The sequence below is a fragment of the Osmerus mordax genome, chromosome 27 (genome assembly GCF_038355195.1).
Source record: "Osmerus mordax isolate fOsmMor3 chromosome 27, fOsmMor3.pri, whole genome shotgun sequence".
NCBI lineage: Eukaryota > Metazoa > Chordata > Actinopteri > Osmeriformes > Osmeridae > Osmerus > Osmerus mordax.
The window spans coordinates 502467-522250 of record NC_090076.1 but is presented as its reverse complement, the minus strand read 5'-3'; the positions used below and the strand labels follow the sequence as shown (position 1 = coordinate 522250).

Sequence of the window (19784 nt, the reverse complement as noted above, 5' to 3'; positions counted from 1 at the left end):
ATCAGCAGTGGATCAAATAATCTTTTCCCTCACTGTAGCAGTGTGATCGTGTGGAAGAAATTGGGATTTCCTGTGTGCTTACATTATTCACTAATCAATAGAACTAGTCATTGGATACTAGTTAGTACGTTCTCATGTAAGCTTGCTATTAATAAGAGTATATGTGTCTATGTGTTAGGGTTAATAGATGTTCGGGGTCAGGAGAAAGTACTGGCTAAAGTACTGGCTCCTTGTCATGACTACAAGGAGAGCTCCAACTATGAACTCTCTAGTCTGAGAGTTGTCATGTGTTGGGAGCAGTGAATCTCTTTCTCTGAGACTGTTGTAACGTCATTACTGCCTGACTGTCACAATCTATGTTTACATTCTTGTGCCCTATAAAAGATGGTCCTCCGGCTTTCAGAGCTGAGAGAGACAGGATTGAGACCTAAGCCTGGTGTCGTGTTGTCATTTTATTTTCAGGGGTCTGGTTTTCTCTCCCAATCTGCAGATTGATAATACTTATTAAAATCCAGAACTCAACTGAACTTAGTCATACATATCACATCACATATCACCATACGGCATTTCTGCCGTATGGTGATATGTACGGCGTGGCACTCATTTGCTGTATAGCACTCATCTTGTGGTGCACAAAGTATTGTAAAAGACTTGAGGCTGTAATTACTGTCAAAGGTGCTCCAACAAAGTATTGAGCAAAGGCTGTGAATACATATGTACATGTTATATTTTTGTTCTTATTTTTTGCAAATCTATAAAAAATAGGAAACAAACTTTTTTCACTTTGTCATTATGGGGTATTGTGTGTAGAATGTTCATGAAAAAAAATGAATTGAATCAATTTTGGAATAAAGCAGTAACATAAAATGTGGAAAAAGTGAAGCGCTGTGAATACTTTCTGGATGCAATGTAGTGCAGGAGCACTTGCAAGCTGACACTGTATGTGTCAGCTTGCAAGCATAATAAAACTCAAGAAAGACAACTCTGGACTGTGAGCCTTTATTAAAGACAAATTTCCACCAGTTTGCTGTGTGCTTCCACTCTGTCTTCCTCTTCCCAGCACCAGCTGTTGTAACATAGGACCAAGAAAATGTCTGTCTCCCTGTCAGTTTCCTGTTGCACATTTGACCTTTTGTAAAAATGGCTTGCAGTAACCTCCATCAGACCCACGATCATTGGGTGAGTAACACAAATATGAACACCCCACACGAGGTAAGAGATCATCATGACAGTTGTAACATGGCACAGCCTGAGGCTTCAGAACTCTTCTTCATTCTACACAGACAATTTACAAAACATTAGGTTAATGACACACACGCACAATGAGTATTCATTATTGACTTTTATGGTGTTTTTACTTATTTAATTTTTGTGTCTGTAGATTTTCGTACATTTGTATGTTCTACATTTTTGGTTTGGGAAATTACTATTTGACTGACTGATAAATTATAGGATTAAAAATGGTGTTACCTACTTTGGAGAAAAAGTAACAAAAGGGAATTTGTCAATGCTAGTTGACAAATTCACCCATTAGCCAGCTAGCACACAGATTTAGCAGTGTTGGTGTTATCTTCATGCAGCTGATGAATATCAATATATACGGTCGTGTAGATTCACCCTCTACAACATCCGGAAGATCAGGAGATACCTGTCTGAGCACTCCACCCAGCTGCTAGTCCAAGCACTCGTCCTCTCCAAGTTGGACTATTGCAACTCTCTGCTCGCTGGTCTCCCAGCATGTGCAACCCGCCCTCTTCAGAGGATTCAGAACGCGGCGGCCCGCCTGGTCTACAATCTACCCAGACGCTCCCATGTTACCCCGCTCCTCATCTCTCTCCACTGGCTACCTATCATGGCCCGTATCAGATTCAAGACCCTGGTATTGACCTTCCGAGCAGTGAACGGGACTGCACCCGTCTACATCAAGTCTCTCCTGCAGCCTTACACCCCCACCCGCCACCTACGGTCTTCTTCAGACAACCGCCTGGTGGTCCCACCGCTCAAGACCGCCCGGTCCCAACACAAGCTCTTCTCCTGTCTGGCCCCCCAGTGGTGGAATCAACTCCCCACCTCCATCAGAGACACTGACTGTCTCTCCACCTTCAAGAAAAGGCTCAAGACGCACTTGTTCCGGGAGTACAACGGTACTTAGGAACGGTTCGCTTGACCCGATGTTAGTTTCCTCAAGGATCACAATGACTCTTGCTTAGAGACTTGTTGCTCTTGTGGTTAGTGGTAACTGATAAAATTTTTTGGTTCTCGCTGTGATATATTGTTTTATTACTGTTGCTTGCTTTTTCCCACAGGTACACTTGCACTTATAGCTGTTCATGTTGTTTGGTTGTGACTTGTTTAACTACATGCTCTTATGGTTCTTCCCTTTGGCACTTACTTTGGTTGTTCACAATGTGTGCTTCATGTTTTGGCTACTCGCGATGTTTTTTGGCTATCTTGTTGTTATGATCAGTGACCTATGCACTTTGTAAAGCTCTCTCTTGGAAGTCGCTTTGGATAAAAGCGTCTGCTAAATGAATAAATGTAAAATGTAAATGTAAATATATTAACACACACACACTCTCAAATTATTACAGGGAAAGACCGACCAATTCATGGGTGAAGCCACAAAATGTACATAAACTACCAAGCCTGACTGTATTCTCTCCAGAGCTTTATACTATGATGTCAATATGGAAAGGAAACAAGGAAATTCTATTTTAGAGCAACTTTTTTAAATATTTAAATATCATGGGGTTTCTGATTACATAATCTGTCTGAAATAAAAAATAAGCACTTCAAAGAAGGTTAATTTAGTTTTATTTTATCGAATCTGTTTCTCAGACTATCATTATATTTTGTCTTTCTCATACACTTTTTTCTCATTGGTCAGGTGGTGTGGCTCTGACAACTGACAACCCTGTTTTGGCTCAGCTTTGTCTTTACTGTTGCCTGCACATTAAACAGACAGATAGAAGGAGAAACAGTGAGGTGAACAATTGAGGTAAAATATATTTTTACAAAGATGTTTTGTGTACAATGTTTCCTACAAAGTTTGTCTAATTGAAAACATACTTGGGTATAATATTTCATTTCATTTCATTGCAATGAACAGATTGGTTGGTTATCAAAAATAAGATTGACACAATTTCTTTAAAATGTCATACTGGATATATTACAGGTATGGTACAGTATTTGCATTTACTTTAAAAAAAGGATTTTTTAATAGTTCAATAGTTAGTAGAGGTGTTAACTCTGGTAGCCTATCTGAAGTGTTTTATATTAATTGAATACTTCAGTTATATTGCTGACTACCTTGTTTACCTGCTTTTTACATTATAGTCTTGTTTCACTTTACTTGAACTATATACTGTATGTGTGTGAATTCACATGTACACCCTCACCAGTGCGTGTTAATACCATGGTGAAAGGCAAGTGAAAGTCTCTATCTCTTTTTGACTGCAGTTTACTCTTCTCACAACTCAGCCAATAGGAAAAGGATAGTGGAGAAGATTCCAGGAAATGGTACTGAAATAAGCTTATCAGGAGTACACAGTTGTATGTTGCACGTGTGGTGACACATGCATGCAGAGATATTCAGTGTGTTAAAAATTATTTTGACAAAAGGTGTGTTCACTGAAGAACTAATCTGCTTTGCTTTTGTTTTGAGGTATACTCGATTTAGGTTCCTTTGCACTTCTATCAAGAATGATTTAGAATGATTTGTGACAGTCAGGCAAGTTAATCAAGCTGAAGTCTGAAAAACAAGAGGTTGCCAGATTAGATTAGACCCATTTAAAACCCACCCAATTTTTTTTTAACTTACCAAATTGTAACTTTTCTAGAAAGCTGTGAAAAACCATAAAAACCCTTACATGTGCAATAGAAAAAAATACCATAAGCATTCAAAGCTTTACACCTGCATCAAAAAACTAAGATTAAATGTTAAATATGTAACTATGTATGTGAGATCACTAATAGACAGAGAGATAGTTTGTTTTGTTTGTTTTGTTTGTTCGTCAATACAACTTGCAACCAGCTAGTTTGAGCCGTGAACGGTGAGCCATCACTATGTTTCTCCCTGTACTAAATATTCTTTCTGAGGGTGAGCTGGTTGCAGGGATACAAAGATATTTTCTTGCTAGCTTGCTCAGAGTGGGGTAGCTCACTTGGTGACACTTCCACCAGGCCAGGGGATCATCCTCGCTGTCAATGGAGGGGGTGAGGAGGTAGCTGTTGAGCTCAGCTGTGACAGCTTCCCCCAAAACACTGGCACTGTTCTTTCATCTCTGTCTGTACCCTGGCCGTGAGATGGGGGATGCTCTCCTCACTGACGTATCTGGTTTTGAACCTTGGATCCAACGATGCCATGTCCAGCAGGTCTTCTGTGGATTGATCCCATTTGGCATTCAGGTACTGGAGAACCTTCGATGTGATGGATTGGGTAAGCTTAGTGTCCTCTTCATCCCGAATCAGAATTTGAGTGTTCAGGTGATGAAGGACTGACTTTACAGAAGATACACTGACGTAGCTCTCTCCCGAAAGGGCATCGGTGAAGTCCTTCAGTGGAGATAGGGCCTTGTTGATGGATTCAAGGACGTCAATGTCCTGCCATGTCGGCACCAGGTGCCTGTTGTTCTTGTTGGTGGACAGAATATGAGCCACCGCCTTCTGCTGCTCCAGCACCCTTTCAATCATGTGCTGCTTAGACCCCCATCTGGTTTGGCATTCTGTGACAAGTGCATGCTCTGGAAGGTTGAGCTCCTTCTGTGCTTCTGTCAAAGCTCTCCTCTTCTTCCAGCTGTGAGAAAAGAGGCCCACTAACTTTTTTCATAACTTTGTAGCCTTGTCAATGTGCTTATCGTCTTTCATTGCATTTGCGGGATAGCTACCTGTGAGAAATAAGTGCGGGATGGGATTTTGTATCTTTTGTCCAGTTCATTCAGAAGCTTCTTGAATCCTTCTTTTTCTACTGTATAAATAGGCATCATGTCTTTGGCTAAATAGAATGTTACTCCATTTGTGATTGTGTTATGTTTCTTGGAGTTTGTGTCGTACTTGGTACCACTAGCAAAAGCACTCGCTAGCGATGTTTGCTTTGCTAGCTCTGGCATATAAACTGTATTTATGTGATATTACTGTGCACTCATTGTACAGTGTCTTGTGGTGGTTTTTGAGATGAAAAAGGTTTGTTGTATTGCCTCTTATGCGCTGTACCACCACACGGCATGTTCTACATAGTGCATTAGCCTGAGCAACATCTGTTGGCTTAAGCCAAAGTACTTCCACGCTGGAGAGGTATGGAGGATTATAGGGGCCAAAACTAAATATATAAATACTTGGATAAATAAATAATTATATAACACAAAGCTAAAATAAATGAATATTTATATAATGAAATGCCTAATTGACATACAAAATATATAAATTACAAATTAAATGAGACACTAAATATATAAATGTTACATGTATTTGTGTGTGTATATATATATATATATATATATTTACGTTTTAATGTGTTCACATTTATTTATTTATACTTCCATTTATTTATGTATCCTTACATTTATTTATTTATCCTTACATTTATCCACGGTGTAACTTGCTGCAGCAAAATAAATCCGTCATCTGCGTCACCGAGTCAGGGGGCGGGTTTAAGCCTCTGATTGGTGGTTCAACTTGAATCGACTGCTTTTGACCAAAGACCTGAAGGAGCTGAAGCTCCGCCCCTCGCTGCCTAGTGCCTACCTCCGACCCAGATAATGGACGCTATGTCAAGCCGAACAAAACCGTATAGAATTTATTTGTTCAATGAATGAAACATACAGATACATATAAATGAAATGTTCCCCTGAGCTGTAACAGTAAAAATGGACACCAGAGACAGCAGACAGTGAGCTCTCCAACTAGGCTACTTCTCACACATTAGCTACCATTTCACCAAAATACCATCATTCTACAGAGTAGCCTAATATCAATTTAGCGGTTTGCACTAACTCATAGCAGAGATACCTCTGGAAAAGTTATCTAGTATAATTATAACAAGCACACAGAACTGAGTGATGAACTGCTGGCAGCGGTGGATGGTTCCAGGTGCGACTGGAGGATGAACGGCCGGGGGGGCGATGCTCGGTACGGCTCCGCGCTGCAAGAGAAGCCGTGTGTTGGTGAACCCCGTCTGTCTCTGGTCCATGTTAAAACTGTCTGCCGTGAAATGGTCAGTGGCGCAGAGGCGGCTGTAGACATCCTGAAATTAGCTAGCTAGCTGATGTAAGCTACAATAACAGTACAGCAGGAGGAGCCATTCAGTGATCTGTCATAGATGGGTCGAAACGACGCAGATAGGGCAATTTTTGGCTCCGCCCATTAAAACCTGATCTGAAAACGGAAGAGAAACTGTTCTTCGGTCTTACTCCACATTTCAGTGCGACAAAGTTTTAGCGCTTTGCACATGCTTTCAGGAACTAATTTCACACGTATATAATGTACTTAGAAGCAAAACATGGAATTTACTTTACAGGATCTTTAAAGCTAGACCGGAAGAGTCGGAAGTGGAAAGATGGCGCGGTCCAGTTTCGCGCTCTCGCTTGCCTCACTGCGCCACTGAGCACTTTTCATAGAAATAAATGGGGACGCCATCTTGGAAGACAAAAGTTGCTTCCTTTAGTAATATTATCTCTATGGAATGAACAAACAATCTAACAAAACAATATTACAGGAAATGTGGGAATTAGGTTAAACTGAAACAAGGAATGTGGTGTATAATTGTGTGAAATGTATGATGAAAATTGCCTAGCAATTTCACCAAGCAAATACCAAGAAATAGGTTGCAGCAGTTTGTCTTTTGACTACACTTGCAAAATCCGCGATGGGAGTTCGATGAGTTCGAATAGCTTCGGCGACTTTTTATAGTACAAAATCGCTGTCAATCAAAAGGAGATGCAGTCTTTCAACAGACCCTCCAATCATCACGTAGAAACCCGGCATCCAGGCCAGCCCACTCCTCCATTCACCCCAGAGACGCCAAGCGTCCGTGGTCGGGACATAATCGCAGCATTTATCCAATGACCGTATAGTTTCGAAGCACTGAAAAAAACTAAGCAGCCCAATTGAAGTCCATGGACGCCAGGCTTCAACAGGGAAATGCACTGTTACGCTACGGCAAAGTATGAGAAGGAAATTGAGTCAGTCGACCTGCTATATGTAGCTGATTCTGAACAAACTCGTCTTCGAGATGAACGTGTTCTAACCCATTTAAAATGTTAACACAATAGTAAATATTTGACCATTAATCTTTTGACATTTTAGGGGAAGCCAAGCTTCCCTTGCAGTCTTAACCTTTGTGCTGCCTTCGAGTCACATAACCCAAAGGTTCACAACGAACCATCGTTGTTTTTACCCAATTTTACCCAATACAAAAACAAATAAATAGCAATTTATTTTAACCGTCGCAATGAGGGGGGTCTGAGACAGCCCAACGGTTAAAAAAAAATGCTTCACTTTGTTTTTGTATGCGGTAAAGTTGTCGTCTTTTTTTACCCAGACATGTCCTTTTTTCGAGACCTAAAAAATGCGTCCGGCAGGGATTCCAGAATCGTCTGGGATTTTGCCTCGTCGGATATTTGTGTTTCTCTGGGTCTTTACAAGTTTTGGAAAGGGAATCTTCCGCCTTCTTGCGCAAGCTCTGACTGTAAAGAGAACTGTCATTGGTCGACCGCCTTCTCAGTGTTGCCAGATGCACGATAATTATCCTCCAAATACGATCATTTTGAGCCTTTGGTACGATACTTCGCCATTTCCAATCTGGCAACACTGAGCACCTTGCAGCCTTTGTTGTCATTATTGCCTTAATATATGAGGAGGACTGAAAAGTGTCTTAATTTTCTTATTTTAATTTGTGGCCATATAAAGAATGGTTTCTTTAGAATAAAGAATCTAAATAAATCTAAATTTAAATCTAAATAAAGAATCTAAATAAAGAATTATTTAGATTTTTTTTAATTTGTTATCATTATTGCTTTAATATATGGACATGACACATTAAAGACATTAAACAACCACTGAAAGCCACAGAAGCACTGGACTAAATGCCACAAAAAAGATTTGTTTTATACATTTGCACTTTGCAATTTTGTTAAGGTTCAATAAATAAATGATCACATAGCTTATGTCATTTGTGTAATTTTTGTCATTTCATTTGTGACAAAATTGTATTCACATTGAGAGTGCGGCATGCAATACACTACCAAAACTTGAAACTGACGTTCAGAAATTTCTATAAATCCAGAGCCATAGATTCAATCTAGCTAACGCCTGGGAAACACTGACTGCACCCTGAAGCGCCGCGAAGCGCCACAATCGGCCACTAATGGCGCGATGCTGTTCACACTAGTCGCGCATTTCTCCACGCCGGTCACCAAGCCTTTCACCTTCTCTGAGCTTTCCTTGTACAACATGTAAAGCTGACATGATACATAAACATGGCATAGGCTATATTTAGGCCACTTGTTGCTCCAACAACCGTCGCAACAGCATCCCATTCCCAACATAACGTGGCAACATTTGGCTTTTTGTTGCCGTAGTCTTTGTAAAATACGTGCTGTGGGGCATACAGCTCCATGTAGGACTAAGCTACTAAAATTATTTGTATTTGTTTTTGTGTTGGGTAAAATTGGGTAAACACAACGATGGTTCGTTATGAACCTTTGGGTCGAAGGCAGCACGAGGGTTAAACACACTGTTTAGAAACAATCTATGTTGGCTTGACAATCAACGCAATCAACAATCAGGATTTTTTATTTTAAAATGTTTACATTTTGAGAATTGATCGGATATCATTTTTATCAGGGTAAACACATGGTTGGCCGATCAGCGTAGTGAAGTTGGGTGTTAAGTGATAGGCTAAAGCCCACAACTAACGTAGTAATAACATGTTTGTTTGTTTATCCAAATATCATATATGGTGAATTAAATCTTTGTTTTCAACGAGGTCGGTCAGCCTGGCCAAGTCTCTGGCAATTCCTCTATTTACATGTATGTCGTCCATGACAGCAAGGATGGATGTAAAGCTAACATAATCGAATACAACGCCTTGGAAACTATTAGCCAATGGTGTGTCAAATACCGCCTACCTATTTTTGATTGACACATCTCATTAAAGGGGGGATTGACTGGGTTTCGGGGGTATTTCACACTGTTCCTTAAGGTCTCTGAATAGGGTATGTAACATTGGTTGGGCTGAAAATGGCCCGGGTGCTGTTCTATGCCCCCTGATACATCCAGTGAAATTTTCCCGGGAAAAAACCCTAGGTTTTCTCCTTTTATGGTATGCTCATGAATATATAGATGAGCTGTGCGCTGATTGGTTGGTCTACAACGAGTGAAGCTGCAGAGCAAAGACGCAACTAGGCCAACACTGAAACATCGAAGGTGGAGACTTGAAATAAAATTGTACAAATAAATCTATTGTGTCTACACAACACTGTTTTCAACCTATTGACTAAATATCATTTGAAATGTTAACGTGATAGGGAGTCAGGTGGCTGAGCGGTGAGGGAATCGGGCTAGTAATCCGAAGGTTGCCAGTTTGATTCCCGGTCATGCCAACTGACGTTGTGTCCTTGGGCAAGGCACTTCACCCTGCTTGCCTCGGGGGAATGTCACTGTACTTACTGTAAGTCGCTCTGGATAAGAGCGTCTGCTAAATGACTAAATGTAAATAACGTTAGTTGTTTCCATTTCTGTTGTCGAAGCAAACGGGATCGACTTTGGTGGGTAACGTTAGCACTAGCTACAGCTTAGCAAACAAACTATCATGATTCAACTCAGCTTCACTTAGCTCTAGCTATCTTGCTGAAAAATAAATCTGGACAAACATGCATCTTGAATTGTAGATTTAAATGACAACAGAGGTTATTTATTTGAATGAAACTGAAGGATTCAAATATTGTGTGTCTATTCCAATATGTAAGGATGGTATTCTATGACACAAATCTGTGTTCTAGAAAGAGTGGTCTGGAGTCGCAGAGGTCCGATAATATCAGCTTTAATGCAGCAGTTGGAAATCAACAAGTACAGAGCTCTGGGGCTGTCTACGTTTCCCTACCCGCAACAGAGTTTTGGGCTGGTTCACGAAGTCCAACTGGCTATCTTTCCCTCCCCAGCATATAATATACAGCGCAATTAAAACAGAAAGATGAAAATAGGGTTGAGCTTGTTCTCTCGTGAATATGGGAGTTGTTCTTGCCTCCGCGTCCCACCTGCTCGGGTGCCGTCTCCACCCGGTTTCAAGGTTGTTTCTGAAAATGAAGAGATAGAGACACAAAGAACAGCCTGCTTCCCACACCCAGTGTGAGACCCAATGTTTAAGCCTGAGCACACTTCTAAGTTCATAACTTTAATAAGCACAATGCATAACTTTAATAAGCACAATATATTCTTTAATCCCTCTTTTGATCTCTGAAAACACCAGCGATCAATCAACATAGCCCGGACCAACCACCGCCTCCTCGTCCAACCACAGCCAGCCCCAGCAACGGCATTTGGAACCCCTTCGTCGGGTTCTCCTCAGTCGAGACAATGATCCTGTTAGACAGGGACCTGATACATGGGATACAGCAACAATCATGTTGATATTGATATAGCACACTCTTAAGTAAAATAGCGGAAACCTTCTTAGTCCAGTACAATTCTAGTGTGGTCAAGCAGTATCACTCTTGACCTAGTCGTAACCCTCTTTTCCGGACTCTCACATTCGTAGCAATAGCAAAAGGTTCACTGGCCCTTCTCCACCAACTCCTGCAACGTACGACTGGATTCTGGAGCAGCACAACACATGCTCCAGTGGTACCACGTACTTCCTTTCCCCAGCACCCTTAGGGCGTGGAAGGTTCTCTCGATGACCTTGAATGGTCCTGTCCATAAATGTACAACAGGCTTTCCCAAACATCTGATGATGTATTGGGGCAGGTGGGACAGGGTCTTCAAGGGGAAGGGGGGGGGGGGCAGACCACTCCTAGGTCTGATGGGGCATAGGGGCAGATGGGGCAGGGTCTCCAAGGGGAAGGGGTAGATCATCCAGTGAGAAGGGGGGGGACATGGTCTCCAGGGGAATGGGGCCTTAGAACAGGGGTTAGGTAGTCAGACCCGCCGGTCTGACTCGTCCTGAAGCAGAAAAGAGTTACAGTCCCAGCATCACCTTATCTCCCATGATCAAGCAGTAACTGAGTCAAATGAGATGCGAACAGTAAGGTGTGACAACAAACCCAAATGTAAAAAATATCCCATTACCGATTACACAATGTTGACATACAAATCAACAATAATGATGAGACTATGCAGCGTTATGGCCAAGTGGTGTCGACACACTGGACACAGTGGGAAAACCCTAATGATGTTATAGGGGAAAACCCACCGTCACTCCACAGAGTGGACATTCGACATCCATGTCTCCACGGCAGACCTGGACGTACTCACAGGCCCCCTTCACCACATACATACAACTTCAGCCAAGCTTTTAGAATTGTAATAAAATAAACTAAATTCGAAACAAATAGAAAAACCAGAAATTAGACAGGATATTTTAAAGTTTTCATAAGATCCCTCCTTTCATTGATAACTTTAATCAATACCCAATCTCCTCGTTTGACTCCTCCACTCTTTGGTTTACTGCTTCACCTGGAACAGAATTTAGCAGAAGACATCTCTTTTCTAGTTAGCATTTTTTATAAAATTGGTTAACCATTTGATTCGCCTCTTCATTAAACTATGTGAAAGGTTTAAGTTGTGGTATTACATATGATCTCCAATAAATCAATTCAAATGGTGTTATGCATCTGGTATAGGACTGGGAAAGACTTCAAGTCACATAGTAAACATACTGTATCTATAATTACCAGGCAGTATTGACCCCTCAGTTTTCTTATTGTTGAGCAAACACATGTAACAGCATCTAATAAGACCATACATCATCATTTGATAGTCAACTCTTATTAGTCATGCCTAGAAATGACAATCTGTTTCTTTGTTCCCTTCTTTAGAAAATCAACTGTTAGTCCAATTTCTTTCACTCCAAAAAAACTTTTCTGTCTTTTAAAACAGTTAAGTTTAAGACCAATATTGTTTTAGATTCTCTATTTTACCAAATCACAGCTCTTTTTATCAAAGATATGATCAAAGCAATTTTCATTATGCCAAACCAGAATCCGTATGCTTCTTAAATGAAATATAAACCAAATCATGTTCTTAATGTAGCTATTAACCAAACATTTTTCCCAACTATATTTTCTATAAAGGTCAGATAGGTAGAACTTCATAACTCCTTTTGCTGCAGTTCAAAACGAGCCAATTAGCTCAAAACATCATAACCACAATTTATCAGACTTGATGAGTCTTCCCAAATTATTTCAGAACTGAATGTTATAATAACCCTCTTCATAATACAACATTATCACAGCCTAACTGTTTATCCCAAACAGTATGCCAGGCTCTGATAAAACTCTCAAATAAAACTTAAAACCAAATTACAATTAAACTCCAAGTAAAAGTACATTTAGTTATTTTCTCTTTCTCATTTTTAACCAAATTATATCTAATACCTTTATCAAAACTCTTAAAAACCCTAGATTTTACTATTTTGACTTAAAATGTTATCCCATATACCTTCAAAGTATATTCATAGTTTCCTCTTCAAAACATCAGTGTTTAAACCAATCATCTCTTCACATCCACAAAACGTTCTTGTTTTATTTCATAACCTTCCATGATCCTCTCTAAACCAATCCTTTATGTAACTTTCCAATTGCTTCCTCATAATTTTTCACATACATTTCCTCAAACCATTCTTTGACCAACACAGCTGTTTAGCGTTTACCGTCTATTCACTTAATTTTGCTCTAGTATAACTCTTCCAATTGTATTAGAACCTATTTATAAACCAGGGGTATACCCTCTGGGATAACCTTTGTAAGATCTCAACGTAACTGACTCTTTTAGCCCCCACCTTTCTCCAACTCTCCTCGGGATTTCTTTAACTTCTTGATCAAAGGAAAAAACACACCACACTCCTCTCTATTTTTATTAAACTCAATCTGACTCCACACAAATAGACAGTGTTCAGGGATTCTAACCCTTGGAGAGGACTCTAACCTCCCTCTGGACAAAGACAACGATCTCAGGGACTCTAACCCTTGGAGAGGACTCTAACCTCCCCTTGGACAAAGACGAGTTTAGGGACTCTAACCCCTGGAGAGGACTCTAACCTCCCCTTGGACAAAGACAACGAGTTTAGGGACTCTAACCCCTGGAGAGGACTCTAACCTCCCCTTGGACAAGGACAACGAATTTAGGGACTCTAACCCCTGGAGAGGACTCTAACCTCCCCTTGGACAAGACAACGAATTTAGGTACTCTAACCCCTGGAGAGGACTCTAACCTCCCCTTGGACAAGACAACGAGTTTAGGGACTCTAACCCCTGGAGAGGACTCTAACCTCCCACCACTGTTCCCACCACTGTTGGTTTGACTAGGTACGATGAAACATAGTAATCGTATAAATTTGGTTCTCAGTTCCGAATAGCAGTACTTTGAATTAACAGGTGTCTGCTTACCTTTTTTTTTATGTTGAGGAGCCTCTGACGATTACGTCTGCCTCCTCGTACCGGTGTATGGGTCTCTCTCCCGATCTGTCGGTCGGGCTGGAACCCTCTGGACTCCCTCTTTTCAGCATCGGGGGTCACCATTTGAAGGATTCAAATATTGTGTGTCTATTCCAATATGTAATGATGGTATTCTATGACACAAATCTGTGTTCTAGAAAGAGTGGTCTGGAGTCGCAGAGGTCCGATAATATCAGCTTTAATGCAGCAGTTGGAAATCAACAAGTACAGAGCTCTGGGGCTGTCTACGTTTCCCTACCCGCAACAGAGTTTTGGGCTGGTTCACGAAGTCCAACTGGCTATCTTTCCCTCCCCAGCATATAATATACAGTGCAATTAAAACAGAAAGATGAAAATAGGGTTGAGCTTGTTCTCTCGTGCATCAGGGAGTTGTTCTTGCCTCCGCATCCCACCTGCTCGGGTGCCGTCTCCACCCAGTTTCAAGGTTGTTTCTGAAAATGAAGATAGAGACACAAAGAACAGCCTGCTTCCCACACCCAGTGTGAGACCCAATGTTTAAGCCTGAGCACACTTCTAAGTTCATAACTTTAATAAGCACAATGCATAACTTTAATAAGCACAATATATTCTTTAAAACAAAGTCAGGAACATGAAATAACGTTAGCTCCATTGCCAATAAACGAAATCATCACACGTTCTACCGATGCTAGATACAGACAGGATATGTTAGCATTGCTAATAACTGTTAGCGACAACATCATACTACAGCTTGCGGTTGTGATGAACATAAGGTCGGAACAGCACCTCTTTTCAGCAACAGCTTCATAGCAAATCCTGCTTTACGTTGTCCAAGGTTTTCAAAACTGTCCTTGGTGAAATGGTTTGAGTAAATGTGTAATTGAGGGTCGAACTGCAGAGGGATCTTCTCATATACAAACATCACAGCCCGTCGAGTGTTTGGTTCCTTAGGAAGACTCTGAAAGGTGTCAGCATTCCCTGTACAGCCTGCAACACTGCATTTACCACCGTAATCCATTTTCAATATGCTAGAAAAACATTCTTCTTTGTAATTCTGTGGAAATACACAGAACAGTGTGCAGCAAATTTTGGGGCGTGACAAAGGTACACACCAGAGCCAAAAAAGGTGGAGCCACCGAACTGACGTCAGTTTGGTGACTTTTTCAAAACCTACCGTTTTACAGCTAAATTTTTAAATTGAGATTTGCATAGGAAAGAGGTGTCAATGGACTTTGAGGTTCACTGTATGTCCATTTTACCCACTGAACTGTCGTTATTCAACTGTGACAAGATAAATTTGGTTCTGCAATCAATGACCCCTTTAACATATTAAGATGAAGAAATACAGGAATGAATTAATGAATAAATACATGAATAAATAAATTAATTAATACACAAATTAATACACAAATTAATACACAAATTAATACACAAATTAATACACAAATTAATACATAAATGTAAATTATAAGTAAATATTGATTGACAATTGTGCATTAATTAATAAATGTATTAATTTATTTCTGTCTAAATGCATGGATGTGGAAATGTATTCATTCATTCATTTGTAAAAATGGCAGGTTTGGTTCTCCATTAGCCTGGCTCTGCCCTCCTATGTACTCCCGCTCAATTTTGATTTTGCTTCTGTACTAGGTCTGGGATTTCGGTTTATTAGTCGGTTTTCAGAAAAACATTTTTTGTAGGGCCAATCAGCGAACAGAGGGAGTGGCTGAGAACGATGACGTTGATGTTGTGCACTAGTTTGAGTTGTAGTTCAGTAATGGCGACGGAGAAAGATGCGAACGAAACCATTCGGTCGGTTGTGGCAACGCTGCAGAATATCCACAAGTTAAAGCCGTAGCAAGAAAAATCCTTGCTGAGTTTTGTTGGTGGCCATGATGTTGTGGCCCTCCTCCCCACGGGGTTCGGGAAAAGTTTGATTTTCCAGCTACGGCAGCTAGCTCCGTTCCAGTAGTGGTGAAGGGGTTGGCTAACGCTAGCGATTGGTTATGGCAGATCAGAGTGGCTCTGGGCAGATCCAATAGTTTTAAACTTCAACAGAGTACCCGCCTTCAAGGAAGTTAACGCTTGTCAATGGAGCGATCCCAGACCCTCTATACAAATGAAATGTACGAGGGTCTGGTTAGGACCAGGCTAGTCCTCCATAGCCAAGCAGCCACAACTTGACTTTCAACATCAGGTTATGTAATGTTACATGCATTCATTCTGTTTGAGTGTTCTCGAATTTGGATGTTTGTGTTCCCATTGGCTGTTTCAAAGTCTCATTGTTGTTGGTAACCATTAGCAACCATTTATTGGTAAAGCAAGCTAGGAAATGTTCTTTCTATTTATCTGGCTCGATCTGCCTGGGTTAGCCTTGGGAAAGCTTTGTTTTTTCACACTGTTAGAAACGATTTAAGAAAACGCTGTACTTTAATAAACGGACGTACAAGTTCACTTTCACAACGGACTTTACGCTTCCTCATCATTGGAGCTACTAGTACCTAGCTACTTCAGTCAAGATAAAAGTGTTGAGCTATCTGGTGATGGACGCCTCGCTACGCGCTCAGGTGCCGGAATAGGTTACCTAAGCAGAGATAAACAGGCTTGTAGCAACATACATAGTAGAGGAAATGTTGCCATTTAAAGTTTTAAGCATTATTTTTATTTTTAGACATTTTGCTTACTGCCAGTACTGTAGCCTTGTTATGCTTGACAACTTTTAGGTTGATGTTCACAACTTTTTTGTCAGCTTTGTGGTATTAAAAAGCATAAAAGAGAGATATTGTGTATGTCCTCATTATAATAAGAATTTGAGTTGATTTGGGCATATATGGTACATATATTGTTATTTGGCAAGTGCACCTCATGTGATGTTACGGAGTAATCCAAAAGTAATGTAACTAGTAGTGTAACTAGTTACTTTCAGCAGTGAGGAATCTAGTAAAGTAAAGCATTACTAAAAAAAAAAAAGTAACTAGTAATGTGTAATTTATTACCTTTTTTGAGTAGCTACCCCAACACTAGTTAGCAGATACCCCAAGAAGTAATTAATTAATATTTTCCTATGAACTTGATGTACTACAAGGCATCACTCAACACTTTCAACATTATAAAGAAGAACTCATAATATTATTCATTTTTAACAATGAGATTTTATGTCTTTTCTTTGTTTTTGGTAACAGACAATAGCTGTCATTAGCATGCAAAAGTTTACACAGGAAATCAATCACCACGCATCCATGGAAAGCAAGCCCAAAAGATGGATGATCCAGCCCCTGTCCCAGAGACTGGAACCCACAGACGTATGCCCCATGCGCAGTTGCACCGCTAATGACCTCCTCAGACGAGACCAAAGCTGTAGTTACAGCGAGAGCAGCAACTCCACTTCTTTCAGCTATGATATCCTCTCCTTCACCTGCACCCAGTCCTTAGGTATTGTTTCGTCTCAGAGGAAGGAAGTGCCGTGTGATGCAATGGTTCAGGCTAAACAGGAGGCAGTATTAGATGAAGTGGACAATGCAAATAATGATTGGCATCCAAGCAGTCCCAGTAGCCATGGAAGTCCTACCAGCAACAAAGGTTCCCACTGTGGCTTCTACTCATACGTGGAAGACCCTTCCAGCCCAGAGGCAGCACTGAACAAAACCTGGATGGTTTCTCAGGAGCGAAAAACTAAGTTGGTCACCCTGAAGAACAAAGACAGTTTTAAACTGCAGACCTACTCCAGTGGCAGGAAGCCACAGAGTCTGTTTGATGAAAACAATGGAGATTCCCGTTATCAAGTGAATGATAATGGTGTTCAAGTTGTGAACAAGCATGATGAGAAACAGCTCAGACAGCAGATAATATATACCCAAGCCCCTAAGCAGAACCTCACATTCAAGGAGCAGTGGAGTGTGCTGGATAATCTGAATCTCAGCAACTCCCCCAACAGAATAACAGAAGACAGCAATCGGAATTCTATATTACAGCATTTGTTGGTTGACTCAAGAGGTGGTGACACAGGTGATGAAAGTCTATACAGTGACAACCTTCAGTCAAAAGGCAGGGATACACAATCGACAAGTGGTCACACTGCGACACCAATTCAGCGGGAGATCTTCCTCACTCAGGAAAGAGAACAGTGTTCACAAGGCATCAAACACAATGCTGTCAATATAAAGGTGGCAGAGATCAAGACAACATCTTCACAGCCCAAACCACTCTTCACATCTGTCAAAAAGGCGAAACCAAAGAACAGGTTACATTTTCTTATCCAGCAGGAAATTAAGAAGAGTGTTTGGGAAGAGGATCTGCTGAACCAGGAAATAGATTTGGACTTGTATGACCATGGGGCATCCCAGGATCTAGAGGAGAAAAAGAGGATCTTTGAACAAGCACCAAATTTAGACACAGCAGAAGAGAGAAATATTTCAATTTACCACACAATGAAAGAAAGTTTTGGGGTTAAGGTCAGACAAAGAAGCGACAGCTCAGATACGAAACATTTTCTTAATCCCTGCTGCCCTCATAGGGATCCGGAAGAGACAGAGTTTTACACACATAAGAGTTCCACACCAGACAAACAGGAAGAACCTATTCACCATGAAAGTCCTTCATTTCTAGTAGAGCAGACAAACAAGATGACAGTCAGTAAATATTACTCCCCAACCACTTTAGTGCCACAATTCGGTGAGTCAAAACTATCTCGAAATGTTTTAACACTGTTAAAGGATCCTTTTTCTTTAGGAATGACCTTTTATACATTACATTTAGATTTTATTTATTTAGCAGTTGCTTTTATTCAATGTGATGTACAAATACTGCATATAGAAATAGTAGATATCAAAGACCAGTCATGCAAACTTCTACAGTATTTCGGTTTCCAGAGTCAGGGAACAGTCTGCATTTAATAGCTGCATCGCAAAGTAACTGGTATAATTTACATTTATGCATTTAGCAGACGCTTTTAATAATGGTATTAATTCATTTTCTTTTCAGATAAAACCAAGAGCTTTTACCCCTGCCCTACCCCTCCAACTGCCCGACCGTCCTGCTTTTGTATTGTGACTGCCCAACCGTGGAGCTCCCAACATCCTACTTTGCCTGTGGTGAGCAGGGTTCTTCCTCTGATGTCTACAAGTGAGGGGGTAAAGATGGGTGATGTGCCCGCACAGAAGAGTATGGCCAACACTTTAACAGCCCCTTGGCCAGGGTTGGTTTGCTCTGTAGGGCAATTGGCCAATGCACCACCAAAGGGTGAAAGGGATGGAATTTTTCTATGACATCATACCACAGCGGGCGACGCTTCTAGTTGTCACTATAGTAAACAGTGTGTCCAGCCTCTGGATATTTCATAGTCTAATCAGTGTCAAGTCGTGTTCTGTGGGAGTACCTCACCTGTCACTTTTGTACACTTTCATATTACTTTTTATCTTTTTCTGTATCCCCGAACTGCAGGCATTGCATTGCAATTTTATGGATTCCGGGTGAGCTTGCACTAATATGCTTTCGTCATACGTGGTAAAGCATAATGAGTTAATCTGCGCTGAGGTAACAGTAGTCATGTTGAATCACCATTGCCAAGCTGTCCCAGCGATCCCTGCGCATACCTTGTGCATGGATCGCTGGGACAGCTACTAGTAGCTACTAGTAATGCTTTCCATGGAGTGGGAACTAGTCAGGAACATGCCTGCTTTCACTGAGAGTGATTGATCCCTTTGCTGCTTTGAAAGATAGATGAGCAGCATTTTAATATAAGTGAATAATACAATTGAAATGGTGAGTTATGTGATTGTTCTTCATGTATCTCCCCAATAATATAATTGTAAAGGTTTTAGTAATTGCACATTATCAGCCCTGTGCCACTGTTCTTTATATATATATATATATAGTAGTACTAAAGTAGTACTATGTAGTAGTACTAAAGTAGTTGCCTTTACATCCAAAACTAGCTGTTAATTTACTCATTGCATGGGTGACTTTTTCCTTATACATCATGCTTTGGAGCAAGGTATATACCCTTCATATTTCCTGGGATAGTTGCCTTTGCTAAACCTTTTTAAGTCACCAACCTTGTTCAAGAATGTCCCACATGCAAAGACACACAGAGATGCAGACAGACTGAACAGTGTCAAGGGTTGGCTACAGTGAGTTTGCTTCCTTGTGTGTGAT

At 40.7% G+C, this 19784-nt stretch overlaps 1 protein-coding gene across 3 annotated transcripts in view; it reads left to right on the top strand.

The window, feature by feature from the left end:
- Positions 1–1064: 1064 nt before the first annotated feature.
- misp (mitotic spindle positioning) overlaps positions 1065–19784 on the top strand; it is a 47129-nt gene continuing 28409 nt past the window's right edge. For 2 of the 3 annotated variants that reach the window (XR_010875211.1, XM_067230841.1), the window contains exons 1-4: positions 1065–1179; positions 2888–2998; positions 16814–18302; positions 18612–18721. Coding sequence is in view for 2 of the 3 variants with exons in the window: in XM_067230841.1 (XP_067086942.1) it covers positions 16832–18302; positions 18612–18721 (1581 nt within the window). In the remaining variant the exon portion in view is untranslated. Of the gene's footprint in view, positions 1180–2687; positions 2802–2887; positions 2999–16813; positions 18303–18611; positions 18722–19784 lie in introns of those variants that run through there. The other variant, XM_067230842.1, reaches the window with a different exon arrangement.